Raw genomic sequence first — 19,156 nt, 5'->3', positions numbered from 1 at the left:
AGCAAAAGCGGACTACAGAAAGGGTATCAGTTTAAGTGGATAAAAGCAGTAATAAGGCATTTATTGTACAACAAAAAGCAATTATCGAATTGTGTGTATTGTACGCCATGTACAGAAGCTTTCAGAAATGGCCACTACTTTGGCAGTGTCATGAGAACAAATTCATCTGTTTCAGAAAGTTTAATCCAAGTTTAGTTCTTTAATCAATACACTAAATACACCAAAATAGCAATTTGCTGATACTCTTCACAGGATCTGTTACGTAAGCCATAAACCTACATTTTGAAAATGCTTTTAACAGGCTCCGTGGACCATCGGGATGTACTGGACAATCTGCAGACGCCTCTCGCGGGCTCAGGACCACGTGGCCACCAATCAGTGCATCACCTGTGCTCAGCGATCCTCACGAACGTGATCGGAAGTGCATCTACTTCTGCTCAAACGCCACTTGCCCACACAGGTGCAAAGATGCAAGTGGGAAACCAAGGAGGGAGCAAGCCAGCTCCTGGGTGGGAGGGTGCACACAGCCCCAGAGAGCGGCAGGGCCAGCTCACAGACATCTGCAAACGCCCACGTGTCCACAGCACAGGGGCCACGACCCAATGTGTGTCCACAGGGGACAAGCGAGTGGAAGGCCGTGAGGTCAGGTCAGGGCCAGCGTACACAGTGCCTGGAACACAGAGCAAAACGTTTCCGGGCCCGATTCTGATTTCTACAATCAGTTCGCAGGTTCGTGATATTAGCCAGACAGACCCATGAAGAAGACCGAACACGGACAGGACACACACGCTTCTGGAAAGAGACCAGAGCAGACACCGCCAGCTCTGTGCGAGGTCCCTGATCGCAAACCAGAGGAGCAGGGGACAGAAAAGGAGAGCAGGCCTCCGCCTCTCGGAATCTGTTGGGGTCCCAGACCCCAGATCCAGGTCCTTCACCAACTAGGGACTCGTGGGGCGTCTGGTCCCGACTCCCCTCCCCCCATCTTCTCCCTGCGTCTCCACGCGTCCACCCACCAGCTCCCTTGCTGCCCACGGGGCCTCCACACCACTCATCTATGTGTTCCAGCTCTTGATGTTTCATCCCGGAGATTTCTTCAGATCTACTTCACAGCTCGGACGCTTCGTTTCTTATTTAACTGATACGTTGAAATTCCGATTTCACTGACCATTTGTGGCTGGTCTCGCATCGGCTGGCTCCCTTTTTACAACCCTCCTTCCTTTGTCCGACTGTTAGAACCTCCCGTTTAGTCTTCATATGTAATGAACGTGCACCTTGCATGCAATGCACCTGACCCTCTCAGAACCCCAAGTCTCCACAGGCCCATCTCTGCGTCTCTGGTTCACGGTGGTTTTCCTCCCTGTGGCTTCATCCCCGCAGGTCCCCGTGAACCTGGAGCTGGGAGTCGTCTCAGACCTGAAAGTGTGTTCCTCCAGAAGGGACCTGCATCTTCCTTCCGTGTGGACCTGGGGACCCACACACCTGACCTCGAACTTCGTTTTCAGCTTGAGGTTCTTCATGCCACATGGGACGTGTAAACTCCAGCACCAGACCCAAGTGAGCGGAGGTCGGGGAGGGGTCCTCAGGGGACAATTGTCTGGTTTTGGCCCTCTTCCTTCTGAAGCCAATCCCAGCCAGGCAAGAACTCTTACTGCCCCTTCTGTGGGAAGGACTTGGTTCCCAAGTTCACACTCTAAACCTGTGACCTGGGGCTTTCTTCCTCCAGGTGGGGCTTAGGAGAGTCCGGTCTGTCCCCTCCTCTGGCTCTGGCCCAGGCTGCCTCCTGATGTCCACTCTGACGGCCGTACCCAGCTCGCGTGGGGTGGCAAACCCAGTCCAGCTCACACTGTGTGAACGGCCGCCCAGCATTTTCAGGGTTCAGTGATGCCTGTGCTGCCCTGGGCTGTCTGCACGGCTCTGCGTTACCCTGAGAATTTACCAGGCAGCATCCCTGGACTGCACGTTATAGCTAAGATGCTGCCTAATTCTGTAATTAACTTTGTGAACTCAGACCAACAACGTCCTCTTCCTGAATCTTAATTTCCCAAACAGTAAAATGAGGGTATGGAACTCTCCAGAATACCTTCCAACCATAAATGTGCCATGACTTAAAGGGCCAAACGCAACACAGAGATCTTCTAAATTTTTTTCTTTACATGTAACTCCCTCACTATACTCAAACCACAAATGTAAACTTACAGTTTAGAAAAATACAGTATGTCAAAAATAAAGCAATCTAGACAGAAACTCGGAAATGTGAGAACAAGCCAGTTCTTTCATAGTGCAAAGCACACACTCTCTTTAGGAGATAATTAGAAAACCCGGAGATTCTAAGCATTCAAAGTGCCACGGTGATCTGAACGGATAGGAATATAAGCGAAATATGAAGTCACCGACTCTAAAGTCTGATAATGAATCAGCAGATTCGAGAATCTATTGGTTTTTATTAAAGAATAAATTGAGTTTCCTCTCCCTCTTTCCTGATAAGAGTAACATCCATTCTTAACTGATATCATGCTTATTTTCTCAGCAGTTTCAAGAAAACAAAATACAAGTCTACTCCTTAATGCTGACTTCTCAAACAATCAAGAATATAAGCGCAGGGGCTTCCCTGGTGGTGCAGTGGTCGAGAATCTGCCTGCCAATGCGGGGGACCCAGGTTCGAGCCCTGGTCTGGGAAGATCCCACATGCTGCGGAGCAACTAGGCCCGTAAGCCACGACTACTGAGCCTGCGCGTCTGGAGCCTGTGCTCCGCAACAAGAGAGGCCGCGATAGTGAGAGGCCCGCGCACTGCGATGAAGAGGGGCCCCGCTTGCCGCAACTAGAGAAAGCCCTCATACAGACATGAAGACCCAACACAGCCCAAAATAAATGATTAAATAATTAAAAAAAAAAAAAAAAAAAGAATATAAGTGCAACCCAAGGTGTAGAGTTCTTAGGTTTTGAGAGAACCAAATTCCCTCCAGGCTCACATTCTGAGTAAGTGCTGGATAACAAAGTGTGTTGATTTTGAAGCAAGCATATACCTCCCACTGAGAATAGAGCTTGAAATGTAAGAATCGACCATCAGTATTATTTTCTATTAAGAAAACTGATCTTGAAAATCAAAGCACCGGTGTGAGCCGTCCACACAACAGTGAAGTGCCTGTTCTAAGGCACTAACTGGGCCTTGGGGTCCCAGCGACAAGCCAGGTACTGCCTGACTTTACCATCTGTAAATGTGTGTTGAACTGAATCTGATGATACATTTTTCATCTCCTGGGATCCCAGGGACTCAAGGTTTGGCGAGATGTAAAATTCACACTCATTTCTGCTGCTGATCGGCTGAGGAATCATCACGATTCCATCTTCCTTTCCTGCCCCTCAGCGTATTTTCAGTGGAAAATAACCGTTCTCCACCAGGTTCTCTGGCGGAGGTTAACGTGGAAACAGTCAACGATATGAATATAAGAGAATCGCTATGGTCCGACCCCCTTAGAGGTGTCCTGGTTCTGTACCAACAGCCGTGGCCTTTGTTAAGAGTCGTCTTTCTCATTCTCCAAACACACGATAAACTCCCATGTCCAGGTTAGCTTTATTTTTATAATCATCTGAAGAACACAGGGTTTCAGCTGTTCCTCAGAGTAATGGGATTGAACCCAATGTGATTCTGTATCTGGGGTGGAGTAGACACTCTGATCTCAGTAGCTGAGTATGTTCTTCTAGGTACAAAAATGTCCTCAGAATCTCCCTCCCAATTATCCAGCCCAGACAGGCATGTTTACTCAAGGAGATACTCCCTCCTTTCCTACAAAGGAGGGCTTCCTAAGGAATCAGCAGAGACCAGTAGGGATGGAGCTGGCAGAGACCGGGAACAAATCCACGTGACCCACCCTCTAACTTAGAGCAGGGAGTTCTAATATCGAGCTTTAGGCGCCAATAAATCACTTGAAATTGTAAACATAAATTTATAGGTCTGAACACTCACCCATTTTTCTTATGAAGGAGCCGATAATTTTCATCAAGAACATAACCTTGGGCAGAGAATCCAACGCTGAATTCTAAAAAGTGTAATTTATTTTTCCTGGACAATACAGCACAGAAACATTACCTGCTTTTACTGTAACTTGTCTGCGATTTTCTGTAGGGTACAAATTCACTATTAAGAAGGGTGACACTTAAGTGTTCACAAAATGCCCCTGCTTCCCCCTCTCCCCACCATCCCCCGTCCCGTGTGGTATTTAGAACACGTGGAGGGAAATTAGCACAGGGAAGGTCAGTGACGGGGCCAGAGAAGGTGAGCACAAGACTCCTCTATCTGTTCTAGAGAGATCAGACTGGGGGCCAGCAGGAGCCTTAGCAAGAGCCGGCGCCGGGGTGGGGCTCTGCAGGGCGCACCGGGGGCTCTGGAGGTCGGGATGCAGGATCCGGGCCTGAGGTTCCAGGGAGGAGCCCTGGGAAGGACGGTGTCCTCTCTCTCGCCCTCCTCGTGTGGCTCCACCGCCCTGGACCCAAAGGGGTGCCCTCGATCAAGGCCGGCGGCCAGAATGGGTGCAGCAGGCAGGCGACGGGACGTGGAGGGTGGCCTTGGGCTCCAGGACAGAAGGAAGAGGATGCCATCCAGGTGGAGACATGAGTGCTGAGGGTCATAAAGTGCTGTGTGTGTGGACACAGAGGCAAGGTCACCTGACGTCAGGGAACCCTGATGAGGACACGTTGACTGCAGGACTGCGGATGGACCTGTTTACGTCATCTCCAACATAAAGGTCGTGAGGACCCAGAAACCCACACAAATAAGGGTCTCCAGAGCCTCCAGAAGAGCCAGCCGTGACCTGGGGATGGAAGAGCTTCAGGGATCTTCCAAAAATACACGGAGGGAACCTCCTTTCTTCTACATGGTTTCCTGCTCATCATTTTCATAGCTAATGGGAAGGTCTATTCAAAGGAAAGAGTAATGACTGATGTTGATAATTTCTCTATATAGTCATATATGCGGATATGTAACACAAAATGCACATGTATATCCACAGCCATTTAAGTCCACTGGAAGGAAAATAGGAAATTTCAAGTATAATATATTGTATACACATATACATCATTTGCAATAGTCCCAAGTTAAACTTGGGGATAAAACTTGCAAAAGCATTTTTCCCTCATCTTTATTCAATATTCTAACACATCTAATACATAAGTTTCTTACCCTTTAGAAAATTTCACTTGTAATTGACTGAAGCTGAGAAGGACCAAGCTTTACGTGAAAATCCCTACTTGTATCCACAGAGGCAGGGACCAGGCTGATACTGAAAAACACCTGCTGTATCTTTCATTGCCTGTCGTTCTAGATGGGAACCCTCAAGTTATTATTCTTTCAGGAATTAGATTATCTGTCAAGTCATGTCTTTCTAGTTTCCAATGAGAATATGTCCAATCTCATGCTGTGGTGTCTGGGGATATTTTTAATATAAAGCTGCTCAAGGAAAATACATTAATGAAGAAATTAAGAAAGTCAGGGAGAGTGTAAACAATACAAACTTGAAAAGATGCTTTGCTTTGCAATAATGGGGACGTTTAGATACGGCTGAGGACCTTGTCAGGCCACGTCCTGCAGGACCACTCTTAGGGGGCTTTCGTCCGGGGAGACCTCTGGGCTGATCTACGAGACACGCTCTGAGACAAACCCCTGGGGCCTGCAGACGCAGAAGCACTTACATTTGCACTGTGACTGCTGCCACTAACACAGATGACATCTTGTTTTTGAATTGTCAGTACCTCTTTCGTTAGCTTCAGGCGAATGTCATAGGCGTGTCCAGACCCTTCATCGTGCAACAAGGCAGTCCCGGTTTTAGTCTGAAACAAAACAGAGACGAAGAGGGTGTGAGGACGGGAGAGCACGGACCCTGACAAAACACGCCTGCCCCTGTTCACAACCTCCTGAAACACGCCTGTGTATTTATCACATACCCATGCATCTGACTAGGATTTGATTAACTTAGCACAAGATAATGGCATTTTTAATATTTCTTCCTGAATAGTTTTTATAGGATTTGTATAAAACATGTTTTTAGCAGGTGGAGAACGATGAGTCAGAAAGGCACCTTCGGATAAATCAGAAGTCACCTCGTCCGCGTGAAGTCATCGACCCACCCCCGACTGAGCGGCGCCCGGTCACACAGGTGGGCACGGGTCCCAGGCGAGCGCTCGGACGGCCCTCCCGTCCCTCTTGTGCCTGCACAGGGCTCCGGCCAACACGGCCTCGGACACAGCCCTGCAGCCAGGAGCGGGGGAGGAGGGGCGAGATGCAGGGAAAGGCCGCAGGGGTCGGGTCCTCAGGCCAGGACCAGACGGCCCCAGGGCTCACTGGAGTGAGGGTGCGACCAGGTGCGGCCTCTCCCCCTGCCGTCCAAGCAGGCACACATGCACACACGCACACGTAACACGCAGAGGCACGCAGCATACGTGTCAGTGTGCTGTGATTGCTCAGGGCAGGACGATGAGGTTTGGCTCACACAGACAAGCCCTCAGTTGTGAGCTCAGGAACCCTGAACTCAAAGTAAAACCAAAGGCTGATTAAAAAAAAAAAAAAAAAAAAGACTAAGAGGCAGTGTCTGCAAGGAGGTGTTTTATTCCTACTGCGGGGTCAGAGGTCATCATGCATCCTTTTATCGAACAAGCTTTAATCCAGCAGGACGTGGCGTCTCTGTGGGAACAGGAGGTTCGCCGGCTCCCGAGTCACGGATGCACCCACGAACACGCTTGTGGGGTTGACCTCACGGAACAGCCGTTCCCTGGGGGCCTTGGCCACGTGCAGTCGGTGGGGACACTCAGGAGAGGACCCGGGGTGGCTGCTGGTGGGGCCAGGGCTGGAGGGAGCCAGCACCCAAGGGAACCCGAGACCAGGGCAGCCCCGCAGTGAGAGGGCTGATCCTTGCGTGTCGTTCAGAGGGAGAACCGTTTCGGGTTCACATCAAAGAGGCGCAACTTCGACCCATTTCTATCGATGTGTAAAGCACACGCTCACGTACAGTGTTCACTTCCAGCTAATTCATCACCGACCAACCCACGTTTCTCCCAGTCTGTTGTCTTGGGGACGAAACCCCCTCCACCCGGCCCACGAGGAGAACAAAGGAAGGGTGGCAGAGCTTTAACAAGTTAAACACAGTATTTAAACTGTGTTAGACATTTAAAGAGTCAGCTACTGAAAGCAAAGGGATTCAGTAGAGAACTAAGTCGAGTCATCTGTTGCCTTAAGGTGCCATCTGACCCCGTGACGCTGCCTGAAGTAAAGCCAACTGCTGCTCAAACTGTTGAAAAATAGTCAGGAACGTGACCAAGCTGGAGAGCATTCAGCATTCCACTCAAAACCACAATCTTCTTCTCATCACTTTCTTCTAGAAAATCACTCCTCTTCTGTCAAATGACGAGTGCGCCAGAGCTGAATATCCCCGTAATATAAACGTAACAGCCCCCTTCCCGGGATCCCAGCACCGCCGTCCTCAGGGGACCCGCCCAGAGGCGCAGAGGCAGGAACAGAAGACGGACCGCCGAGCCAGGTTCTTACCTCGCACCAGACGCGGTCAGCAGGTCCCCGCTTTACAGAACTGAACACACTGTCTTGACACTTCTCGGAAATAAAACAACTTCTTTAAACTACATGTTGGTCTTTGCCATTCAAAAGCCAAAAAAATTAAGAACAAAACTATACCCAAAAGCAAAAACGTTAAGAACAAACCTAAACTCCCCTCAAATGCAGAACAAAACGAACACCTGCCGTGCGGGGCCTCCGCCTCAGTGAGTGGTGAGCCCTCGCTGTGTCCTTGTCCTGCGGCGGCCCCCGTGCCCCGCCCTCCTCACCCGCACGGTGAGGCCAGAGGCCCATCCCGCAGCCCCTGCCTACGAAACGTCCAGAGACCACGCTGCGCTCAGTACCTGGGCTGCCGCCCTCCCCACTGCAGCCCTGCCCGACCCAGGCTGACCCCGTCAGACCACCGTCCACACAGGCCACCCATCCTCTGGACACGGCCTCCCAGAAGCGCGGGGCCGCTCGCTGCCTGAAGAGTCTCTCCCTCTGGCCCGGGTCCCCGTCCCAGCCCGGCGGTGGCCCCCAGCCTGGCCCAGGATCTGGTCCTCGGCTCCTGCGTCCCCTGGTCCCTCCGAGTCCCACGCGGCCCCTCTCGTCACCTGTAGGTCTTGGCTGAGACGGGCCTTGTGGACAGACCTCCCCACCACCCACAGGGCCCTAACCCCTGCCCCCGGCTTCGTCTTCCCCCTTCAGCCCACGGGACTGTGGGCCTCGTGCCGGAGCCAGGCATCCCGGCCTCACTGCCGGGTTCCCAACTCTCACGTCAGAAGCCGTCGGCCAGGGGCACAGGGCATGCTCTGTAAACAAGTGAAGTAGGAAGGCCGCCCTCTTCCCACAAATGAATCTTCACATCCACGCAATTCCAATAACAATCCATGAAGACGACTGTGAAACTTACCAGGATAAACTAAAGTTACATTTTGTGAAATAAGACTGGTGCTGTGGGAAGTAACTGATCCATAAAACATTAAGCCCACCACATACTGTGGTGCTAAACGGCCGGATGCAAGAGGCAAAGGAAGGCTCCAGAAAGTTTGATTACATCATTGGAAATAGTTCATAATATATTCTGCTTTTGTCGCCTCACCACATGGCTTGCGGATCTTAGTTCCCCGACCAGGGATTGGACCCAGGCCCTCGGCAGTGGGAGTGCTGCATCCGAACCACCGGGCCGCCACGGAACCCCCAAATACCCTGAGACTGTTGCCTAGTGATCTCGACTACCGCAAACATGGCTCTCATACCTTGTGTCAGAAACACTCCCAGAGAGATCAACCCTTGTAAAAACACAGAAAAACAAAAGTTCTTGAAGAAAATATCAGCGTGTGTGTGGAAAAACTACAAACTGTTAAGCTAACCAGGTTAGCTTAACACAAAAGCCAGAAATTCTTGAGAAAAAGATTCATGGAATTCACTACATGGAAATATAAAATTTTGTATGACAAGAACTCCATATACAAAAATATAGGCATATTGTAGACCCGAGGTTAACAGGAAGATTCTTACAACCGAAGACAGACAAGTGAACATCCTATAAAAACTGAGTCAAAGACATGAAAAGGAATTCCCAAAAGAAGGAATAAAATGAACAATACATTTGAAAAGAGATGCCAGCTCACCAGTAACCCAAAGACTCACAGTTACTCAACAATGATTTATGATTTTTTTTTTTTTTTTTTTTTTTTTGGGGTACGCGGGCCTCTCACTGCTGTGGCCTCTCCCGTTGTGGAGCACAGGCTCCGGACGCGCAGGCTCAGCGGCCATGGCTCACGGGCCCAGCCGCTCCGCGGCATGTGGGATTTTCCCGGACCGGGGCACGAACCCGTGTCCCCTGCATCGGCAGGCGGACTCCCAACCACTGCACCACCAGCGAAGCCCTGATTTATGATTTTTAAACTATTTGATAGGCAAACATTTAAAAAGAACAGCAGTACCTAGTGTGGACGGGACCTGGAGGAGCAGCTGGCCCACGTGTGGCTGGTGCAGGCTCCACCTGCCTCCTGGAAAGGGTCCGGGAATAACGAGGGCGTCTGTCATGCCTGATCTGGAATCGGGTGTCTCTGCCTCCAGGAATCCACCCACAGGCGCAGCCAGGCAGCCGCCCTGGGAGTTATGCGAACCACTGTTCCCCACTCTCTTCACGGTTAGAATGTGTTACCCTTTAATGTGACACTAAGCGTGAGCCTAACAGACTTAACACACCTGATGTACTTAGAATATCAGTTCTGTATCTCTTGGCAAGGAAAGTGTCCACAGATATCAATTCTCGAAGAGCAAAAGAGCACGCAGCACCTAAGATACAAAAAATTAAGTTTGTACATAAATATAAATGTAAAGAAATGCATGGAGAAAATTTAGAATGACAGAATTTCAAAAAACAAATACTAGCAAACAGAATCCAACAGCACATTAAAAGGATCATACACCATGATCAAGTTGGGTTTATCCCAGGGATGCAAGGATTCTTCAACATACACAAATCAATCAATGTGATACACCATTTTAACAAGTTGAAGGATAAAAACCATATGATCATCTCAATAGATGCAGAGAAAGCTTGCGACAAATCAATACCCATTTATGATAAAAACCCTCCAGAAAGTAGGCATAGAGGGAACTTACCTCAACATAATAAAGGCCATATATGACAAACCCACAGCCAACATCATTCTCAATGCTGAAAAACTGAAACCATTTCCACTAAGATCAGGAACAAGACAAGGTTGCCCACTCTCAACACTATTATTCAACATAGTTTTGTAAGTTTTAGCCACAGCAATCAGAGAAGAAGAAGAAATAAAAGGAATCCAAATTGGAAAAGAAGTAAAACCGTCACTGTTTGCAGATGACATGATACTATACTATGTGATACTATCCTACATGATACTATAGAGACTCCTAAAGATGCTATCAGAAAACTACTAGAGCTAATCAATGAATTTGGTAAAGTTGCAGTATACAAAATTAATGCACAGAAATCTCTTGCACTCCTATACACTAGTGATGAAAAACCTAAAAGAAAAATTAAGGAAACACTCCCATTTACCATTGCAACAAAAAGAATAAAGTACCTAGGAATAAACCTACCTAAGAAGACAAAAGACTTGTATGCAGAAAACTGTAAGACGCTGATGAAAGAAATTAAAGACAATACAAACAGGTGGAGAGGTATACCATGTTCTTGAATTGGAAGAATCAACATTATGAAAATGACTATACTACCCAAAGCAATCTACGGATTCAATGCAACCCCTATCAAACTACCACTGGCATTTTTCACAGACCTAGAACAAAAAATTTCACAAGTTGTATGGAAACACAAAAGACCCCGAATAGCCAAAGCAATCTTGAGAAAGAAAAATGGAGCTGGAGGAATCAGACTCCCTGACTTCACACTATACTACAAAGCTACAGTAATCAACACAGTATGGTACTGGCACAAAAACAGAAATATAGATCAATGGAACAGGATAGAAAGCCCAGAGATAAATCCACGCACATATGCTCACCTTATCTTTGATAAAGGAGGCAAGGATATACAATGGAGAAAAAACAGTCTCTTCAATAAGTGGTGCTGGGAAAACTGGACAGCTACATGTAAAAGAATGAAATTAGAACACTCCCTAACACCATACAGAAAAATAAACTCAAAATAGATTAAAGACCTAAATGTAAGGCTGGACACTATCAAACTCTTAGAGGAAAACATAGGCAGAACACTCTGTGACATAAATCACAGCAAGATCCTTTTTGACCCACCTCCTAGAGAAATGGAAATAAAAGCAAAAATAAACAAATGGGACCTAATGAAACTTCAAAGCTTTTGCACAGCAAAGGAAACCATAAACAAGACAAAAAGACAACCCTCAGAATGGGAGAAAATATTTGCAAATGAAGCAACTGACAAAGGATTAATCTCCAAAATTTATAAGCAGCTCATGCAGCTCAATAACAAAAAAACAAACAACCCAATCCAAAAATGGGCAGAAGATGGGCTTCCCTGGTGGCGCAGTGGTTGGGAGCCCGCCTGCTGATGCAGGGGACGTGGGTTCATGCCCCAGTCCGGGAGGATCCCACATGCCGTGGAGTGGCTGGGCCCGTGAGCCATGGCCGCTGAGCCTGTGCGTCCAGAGCGTCCTTAAAAGACTAAAAACAGAACTACCATATGACACAGCCATCTCACTACCGGGCATATACCTTGAGAAAACCATAATTCAAAAAGAGTCATGTACCACAACGTTCATTGCAGCTCTATTTACAATAGCCAGGACATGGAAGCAACCTAGGTGTCCACTGACAGATGAATGGATAAAGAAGACGTGGCACATATACACAATGGAATATTACTCAATCATAAAAAGAAATGAAATTGAGTTATTTGTAGTGAGGTGGATGGACCTAGAGTCTGTCACACAGAGTGAAGTAACTCAGAAAGAGAAAAACAAATACCGTATGCTAACACATATATATGAAATGTAAAAAAAAAAAAAGGATCTGAAGAACCTAGGGGCAGGACAGGAATAAAGATGCAGACGTAGAGAATGGACTTGAGGACACGGGGAGGGGGAAGGGTTAGCTGGGACAAAGTGAGAGAGTAGCATGGACATATATACACTACCAAACGTAAAACAGATAGCTAGTGGGAAGCAGCCGCATAGCACAGGGAGATCAGCTCGGTGCTCTGTGACCACTTAGAGGGGTGGGATAGGGAGGGTGGGAGGGAGACGCAAAAGGGAGGAGATATGGGGATATATGTATATGTACAGCTGATTCACTTTGTTATACAGCAGAAACTAATACACCATTGTAAAGCAATTATACTCCAATAAAGATGTTAAAAAACAAAGGAGAAAGAAAGAAACAAACAAAAAACCAACATTTTATGTGAACGTCCACAATTCTCATATACGTCTATGCATCACCTATTATGGATGGTTTAATCTGGCCACTCTTACACTCGCTGCTAAAATGGCTTGCCCTTCATATGAGTGGAGGTGGCAAGAAGCAGTCTGCTCGCTAATTTTAAAAAAATCATAAAAACTAAACTTAACTATTTTATAGCTTTTTAATTTACTTATACAACCAAGAACACCCCTCTCAAATCACTCCGTGATGTATGTGTTAGGAGTGTGGCAAAGCTGAAGGTTTCCAGGAGAACCACACAAAACAGAAGCCTGTTCTGTAACAGAACACAGTGGACAACCTCTCACCCACCAGGTGCTCATGGCTATTCTACCAAAGAGCATTGTACACAAGTAGTCTTAATGCATTTTCCTTGTTTATACAGAAATAAGCATATTTTCTTCACTGAATTGTTGACAGATGAATTAAAGAATGAATATCAAGTGCAAAAATAAAGACAAAGAGCTATGAAAACACACGGAGGAGGGAGACAGTCTATCTGTATCCCTTAGCAGTTTATTCACGGCGAGAAAGACAGGGATGGATTTTTAATTTAGTCCAGTTTTTAGCAATACATACCTAAGGGCATTATAAGTAGTACTTTGTTATAAAGAATTCTAAACTTCTAATATCGTCTCTTTGATCTTGGTTTACTGGGTCTAATGCATATGAAAGATCATACAAAATATTCCCTGAAAGGCTGTAGACATTCTATACACGGTACAACTGAAACTGTGAGGTTTATGTACTTTTGAGCAATTACTTTTGCAATATGTAAAAAAGGAAAAGATCCTGTAGAGAAGTGCAGTCATGTCATAGAAAAAGCATCAGAGGACATAAAAATTAATTCCAGTTCTGTCACATGCTGGCCATACACATTTGGACCATCCACCTTCCTCCTCTGAGCCGCCGTTTCCTGATGGGTAAAATTAGATCATTCCAACTTCCCTGGGTGATAGAATGAGTCAATGAGACATTACCTGTGGAAGTTTCTAATAGCCTGTCTCAAACCAGCAGAAGGTGAATGCAATCCAGGGGTTTTCCGGGTAGGTTATCTTTTCACACTATTTACATATCAGTAAAAATGAAGCCACTTTCAGTACCAGAAAGAAAAAGTCGACTTCGTTAGCCCTGCAGCACTTCACACAAGATGAAAGGATAAAGGCATCAGTGGGCAGACAGCCAGGAAGCGCCATGGCGCCAGGAAAATCCACAGCCAAGATTTTAGAAAGAAAAGGGGGGAAAGAGGGGTGGGATGAACTGGGAGACTGGGATTGACATGTATACACTAATACGGATAACATAGATAACTGACGAGAACCTGCTGTATAGCGCAAGGAACTCCACTTCGCTGTACAGAAGAAACTAACACAACATTGTAAAACAACTATACCCCAATTAAATAAAAAGCAAATGTCCCCAAAGAGTTCAGATACGGAGGGAAAAAATGACAATCAGGCAATATTCCACTAAAAATACATCAAAACAACTACTGCTTGCCTCTTAGGGGTAAAGAAAAACAGGACCTTAATGCATTCATTTTATACCAACCAACAGAAAAGAAAGCTTTACACTGGAGAAACAGGTAATATTCTGTCCATAAAAGCAAGAGTTTGAAGTTTATTTTTTTTTTAAACATCTTTATTGGGGTATAATTGCTTTACAATGGTGTGTTAGTTTCTGCTTTATAACAAAGTGAATCAGCTATACATATACATATGTTCCCATATGTCTTCCCTCTTGCGTCTCCCTCCCTCCCACTCTCCCCATCCCACCCTTCCAGGCTGTCACAAAGCACCGAGCTAATATCCCTGTGCCTTGCGGCTGCTTCCCCCCAGCTATCTACCTTACTACGTTTGTTAGTGTGTATATGTCCATGACTCTCTCTCGCCCTGTCAAAACTCACCCTTCCCCCTCCCCATATCCTCAAGTCCGTTCTCCAGTAGGTCTGCGTCTTTATTCCTGTCTTACCCCTAGGTTCTTCATGACATTTTTTCCCCCTTAAATTCCATATATATGTGTTAGCATACGGTATTTGTCTTTTTCTTTCTGACTTACTTCACTCTGTATGACAGACTCTAGGTCTATCCATCTCATTACAAATAGCTCAATTTCATTTCTTTTTAAGGCTGAGTAATATTCCATTGTGTATATGTGCCACATCTTCTTTAAAAAGACACAAACGACCTCCCCAGGAAAGCTGGGTCACGTGCTGAGACTTGCTGTGGAGGACGCCCCAGGCAGCTCACCACCATGAGGTCATGTCCTCACCAGCCGAGCAGTGCCTCGGACAGGCGGGAGTTGGCTTACAAATGCACACACACAAGCTACATCTGTAGCTTTAATCGGAAATGCTCACCTGACCTGTTTTTCTTGGCTACGTGACCTTCTGTAAGTTATCACTCCTCTCTGGCCATCAGTTTTGGCATCTATATTGGGAGATAAATGAACCCTTATGGTCCATTCTGCATGTAACATGTGATTCCATGATTATTTTATTCATTTTGATTTAAAAGGACATTATCTTTGACCCACATGGCAATGCAACAATGAATTAAATAAGATACATACATAAAAGTGATTCAGGGGCTTCCCTGGTGACGCAGTGGTTAAGAATCTGCCTGCCAATACAGGGGACACGGGTTCGGGTTCGAGCCCTGGTCTGGGAAGATCCCACATGCCACGGAGAAACTAAGCCCGTGAGCCACAACTACTGAGCCTGAGCGTCTGGAGCCCGTGCTCCGCAACGGGAGAGGCCATGACAGTGGGAGGCCTGCGCACCGCGATGAAGAGTGGCCCCCGCTCGCCACAACTGGAGAAAGCCCTCGCACAGAAACGAAGACCCAACACAGCCAAAAATAAATAAATAAATTTATATAAAAAAAAAGTGATTCAAAGACTTCAAAGTACAATAAAAATTAAAGGGGTACACTGTCAACATTGCTTCTGTTAGGACATTCTTGCTGAAGCTAGACTTAATTTAAGCAGTACCTGTTATAATAATTATTTAAGTTCTGCTAAATCAGGATTTGAGCTGCTTTAAATTCACACTGCACTTACTCTTGAAAAATGTTTCCTAAGAAAGTTATAATGTAAAATTGTAGGGGTGTGTTTGGCATTTTATATATACAGTAACCTTTAAATTTTTTAGGGATGTTTACAGGTTAAAGGCAGTTAATTACAAAATAGAGACACTCCTAAAATCTCTTCATTTAACCACCCCTTCCAAGTTCCCAGGGGGAACAGACTTAACTTAGTATATTTTGGCCAAAAAAGAAATGTCAGGAGAAAAAAAAAAAAAACCCATCAAAGCTGGTGAGGTCACAGTGCTTTAGAGCTTACAGTGTGCTGTTTTCACAGGTGTTATCTCCTGTGGCGGCCCCAGGCTGAACAGCAGGTATGCAGGGCCCCTTTTGCAGATGAGACCCCCATAAACGACCCTTCCCACAGGTAAGGCACATGGAAGCATCGCTCATCTGAGATGGACCAAGCTCTGCCTGCCTCACACCTGCCACCAGGAAGCTGGATATCTCTCTAGCCAACAACCTCCTCCTCCTTCATCCAGAAAAGTGGGGCAGAGAGATGAGAGCTTGCTTGGGTACCACATCCCCAGAGCCAGCACCTGCCACACCCATCCGCCCTCCCATGGTGGCCACGGTGGTATCAGTCTCCTCCAGGGGCCTGGGTCGTGGTGCTCTCCCAGACTCAGGGTGCCCTCCAGGACGAGCCCACACTCACATTCCCACTTTCATAATCGGTGGCCAGGACTTTGATGGGAATATAGTTCATTTTCACAGACAGGTCAGACAATTTTAGGATGTAAACTAGAAGACAAAGATTTTTCCACTTACATAAACTTACATAAAAAACTCTAAACGTATAAAAAGACACTCAGGCTATTTGAATGTCCATCGCATACATCTGGGTACATCTGTCCGTGTTCAGCATGTGAAAAAGTAACAGTCTTGTCACAGGATGGGCCTTTATGTCGTGACTTATTTGTTAAGGTATTTAGCATTTTATGAAATACTGAATATACGTTCAAACACAGATATGTTTTTTATGATCAACTACAACGAGCCCTTTCCACCTTAAAGCTTCTACAGAACACCCCTCATCAAAATTATAAAACAATGTAATGCACTGATAAACGTGTTATGGGTATTACAACGTCTGTCTTTTCAAATGCACATTTTGGCTCAGAAGCTTCGTTCTAAACAGCCCCAAGGAAAACCCCTGCCGTTTCCAGTGAAGGCAGTGGCCTTGCAATGATTCAGTGGTAAACAGCTGGCTCTCAAGCTACATGATCTTAATGCCTGGAAAGCGAATGTCTTGTTTAATTACTATGAGCGCTGTAGTAGGTCACAAGCTAATTCCACATGATCCACTACCGTCAGCCACGTGCAGCTCCGAATGTATAAATAAAATCAAGTCTCCATGTCATGCCTTCCACCAGTGCTGTCAGCAGAAGAATTTAAAGTAAGTGGTGCGTGTTTTTAAGCAAATGCCAAAACGGTTTTTGTTACGAACACTGGAGCTGAAACGTGGTAGTAGGTCAGTGTACAGAAAATAACAAAACAGAAGATGGCTGTGAAAATCAGAACATCTAATTGCCACTGTCTTTAGTGTGTTTCTGATTTTTACAGCATTTTATCACTACACTATAGACTAAGCACATAAGGAACAATCATGCCGTGATGGATCCAGGACTAGCAATTACAATAATCACCTTAATCACTCACCTGACTGCAACACCTTGGATGTGGAAAGCATGTTAATTCCGTCGTGTTCCTAGGGCCTGTTGAGTGTGTAGAATAGGAAGGGCGCTCAGAGAGTAGAGGAATGTTTTATTCTTCGTCTACTTACATGTAAGCTCAACTTGCAGGAAAACTATTGCTAAAAACAAGGCCAACCTAGTGAGTTCCAGGCTCCCTGCGGAGTGCGGACACCTGGCGCCCAACAGCTCCTGAAAACGGGACCCTGGGAGTGGCCCTCCGCTGGAACCAAGGTGACCTCTCAGCAGAAGCAGGATGAGCTGGGTTTGTCAAGCCACCTCCCCACCCGCGAGGACAGACCGATTCAGAGGTCATCAGGCCCCGTGTACATGCCCTCCCCCTGCCGAAGCTTCACCCCCAGCCCCGTCGTCCTCAGAGGAGCTGGACCTAAGTCTGAGTAGACCCTTTTCTCTCATTCTGTGTCTGTCTCAATGTGATCCCTGTAAACAGCGCAAAGTGGGGTCTTGTCAAGTTTCCAGCTTTTTAAATGAACCCTCAGACTTCGCCCTGGAGGTGACTGTCCACATGGTCTGACTTATTTCCACCATGTTTGGTCTTGTTTTCTGTTTGGGCATCTGTTCTCCATCCCTCTGGTTCCTTCTTTCCTGCCATCTTTGGATGAATTTTAAGTATGTGCTAGTTTTCCATTTCGTCAATTTAAAAAAAAAACTGTTTTAACCATATAGCTTTGTTCTATTTTTAAGTGTTTTCTCTGGATATGGAAACATACATCTTCCTGTATCACCATCTACCACCAAGCGGCATCGCTTCGTGAACACTGTAAGAATGTAATCCCTCTGACTCCCTCCTGTCCTTCCTGGTCTCCCATGGGTCACTTCCATGTCACAGACCCCAAAATACATCATTTTATCTATGTACTATTTTAATTTATATTTTGGTTCATTCTGGTTACACAAAGACATTATGAAATAATACATAAATGTGTAATTATATATCTAAATACTAAAATGAACATTTTTTATATCACTCCATTCTAATGATCAAATTCAAGAAATTTATCACTGACACTGACGGAGGTTCTGAGGTTTGACCCAGCTTGCAAGATAGCAAAGTAACCTGCTGGGATTTCACGGATGCTGGTGGAAGACAGGAGACACACTTCTCTCACTGGTTAGCAGTGTAAGTCAGCAAATGCACGGTCTGCGTGAGGTCCTGGATTATGTCTTATAACGTGAGGTCCCTGTGACAGCACTTACAGTCTGGTGTACTTGGCACCTACACAGGCTCGACAGTCAGGAAGCGAAACAAACATTTTTTTAATGAAATAAAAATGAAAGGGATCAAGAAGAAGAAAAAAACAGCGCATCTTGGAGGTATTATTTTTTTTAACTTCGAAAATGCCTAATTTTTATCACGTGTATTTCAGGTGAACTTTTATTGAATTGAAATGAGTTATTATATGATTCAGTTTTACCCTGTTTGTCTTCCTAATTTAGTTTCTTCAACTGAAAATGTACCTTCTAAGAAAATCCATAAAATACATCAATTCAACCTCAGATAACATAAGAAATGTGATATTATTGCCTACTTGTTTGTATAGAAGATTTATTCATTGCTACGGGGGTCATTAATGCTGCTTTGTTCTTGAGGATTTATGGAAACACATCACCTCTACAAAATCCCTCATGAAATCAACAACCAGGACCCAGCAGGCCCCAGCAGGGCTCACACAGGCTCACATCCAGACAGGCTCGTCAGCATCACCACCCACTTCAGGCTGCACCTCAGGTCCTGCTGGAAGGACCAGTGGAAACTGCAGTGGGGGCTGAGGTTTGCTCCCAGGATCCTTCAGCTCATCAAAGTGATGTCTGTACACAAAACCCCAGCCCTCTACTTATAACAGAGAGTCAGAGCATTAAAAACTCGGATCCCAGAAGAATTAAACATTTCCATGGCATCAGG

The 19,156-nt window shown here is 46.0% G+C and overlaps 1 protein-coding gene across 1 annotated transcript in view; it reads right to left on the bottom strand.

Annotated features, from left to right (window-relative positions):
* The window catches only part of SNTG2 (syntrophin gamma 2), a 208,099-nt gene that overhangs the window by 131,700 nt on the left and 57,243 nt on the right, over window positions 1-19,156 (bottom strand). Inside the window, exon 2 of the mRNA XM_032652007.1 lies at window positions 5,687-5,824. Within this exon, the coding sequence (XP_032507898.1) occupies window positions 5,687-5,824 (138 nt within the window). The remainder of the gene's footprint in view (window positions 1-5,686; window positions 5,825-19,156) is intronic.

The sequence above is a fragment of the Phocoena sinus genome, chromosome 13 (genome assembly GCF_008692025.1).
Source record: "Phocoena sinus isolate mPhoSin1 chromosome 13, mPhoSin1.pri, whole genome shotgun sequence".
Classification (NCBI taxonomy): domain Eukaryota; kingdom Metazoa; phylum Chordata; class Mammalia; order Artiodactyla; family Phocoenidae; genus Phocoena; species Phocoena sinus.
The sequence above is the reverse complement of the archived record's forward strand: the minus strand, read 5'-3'. Positions and strand labels throughout refer to the sequence as shown.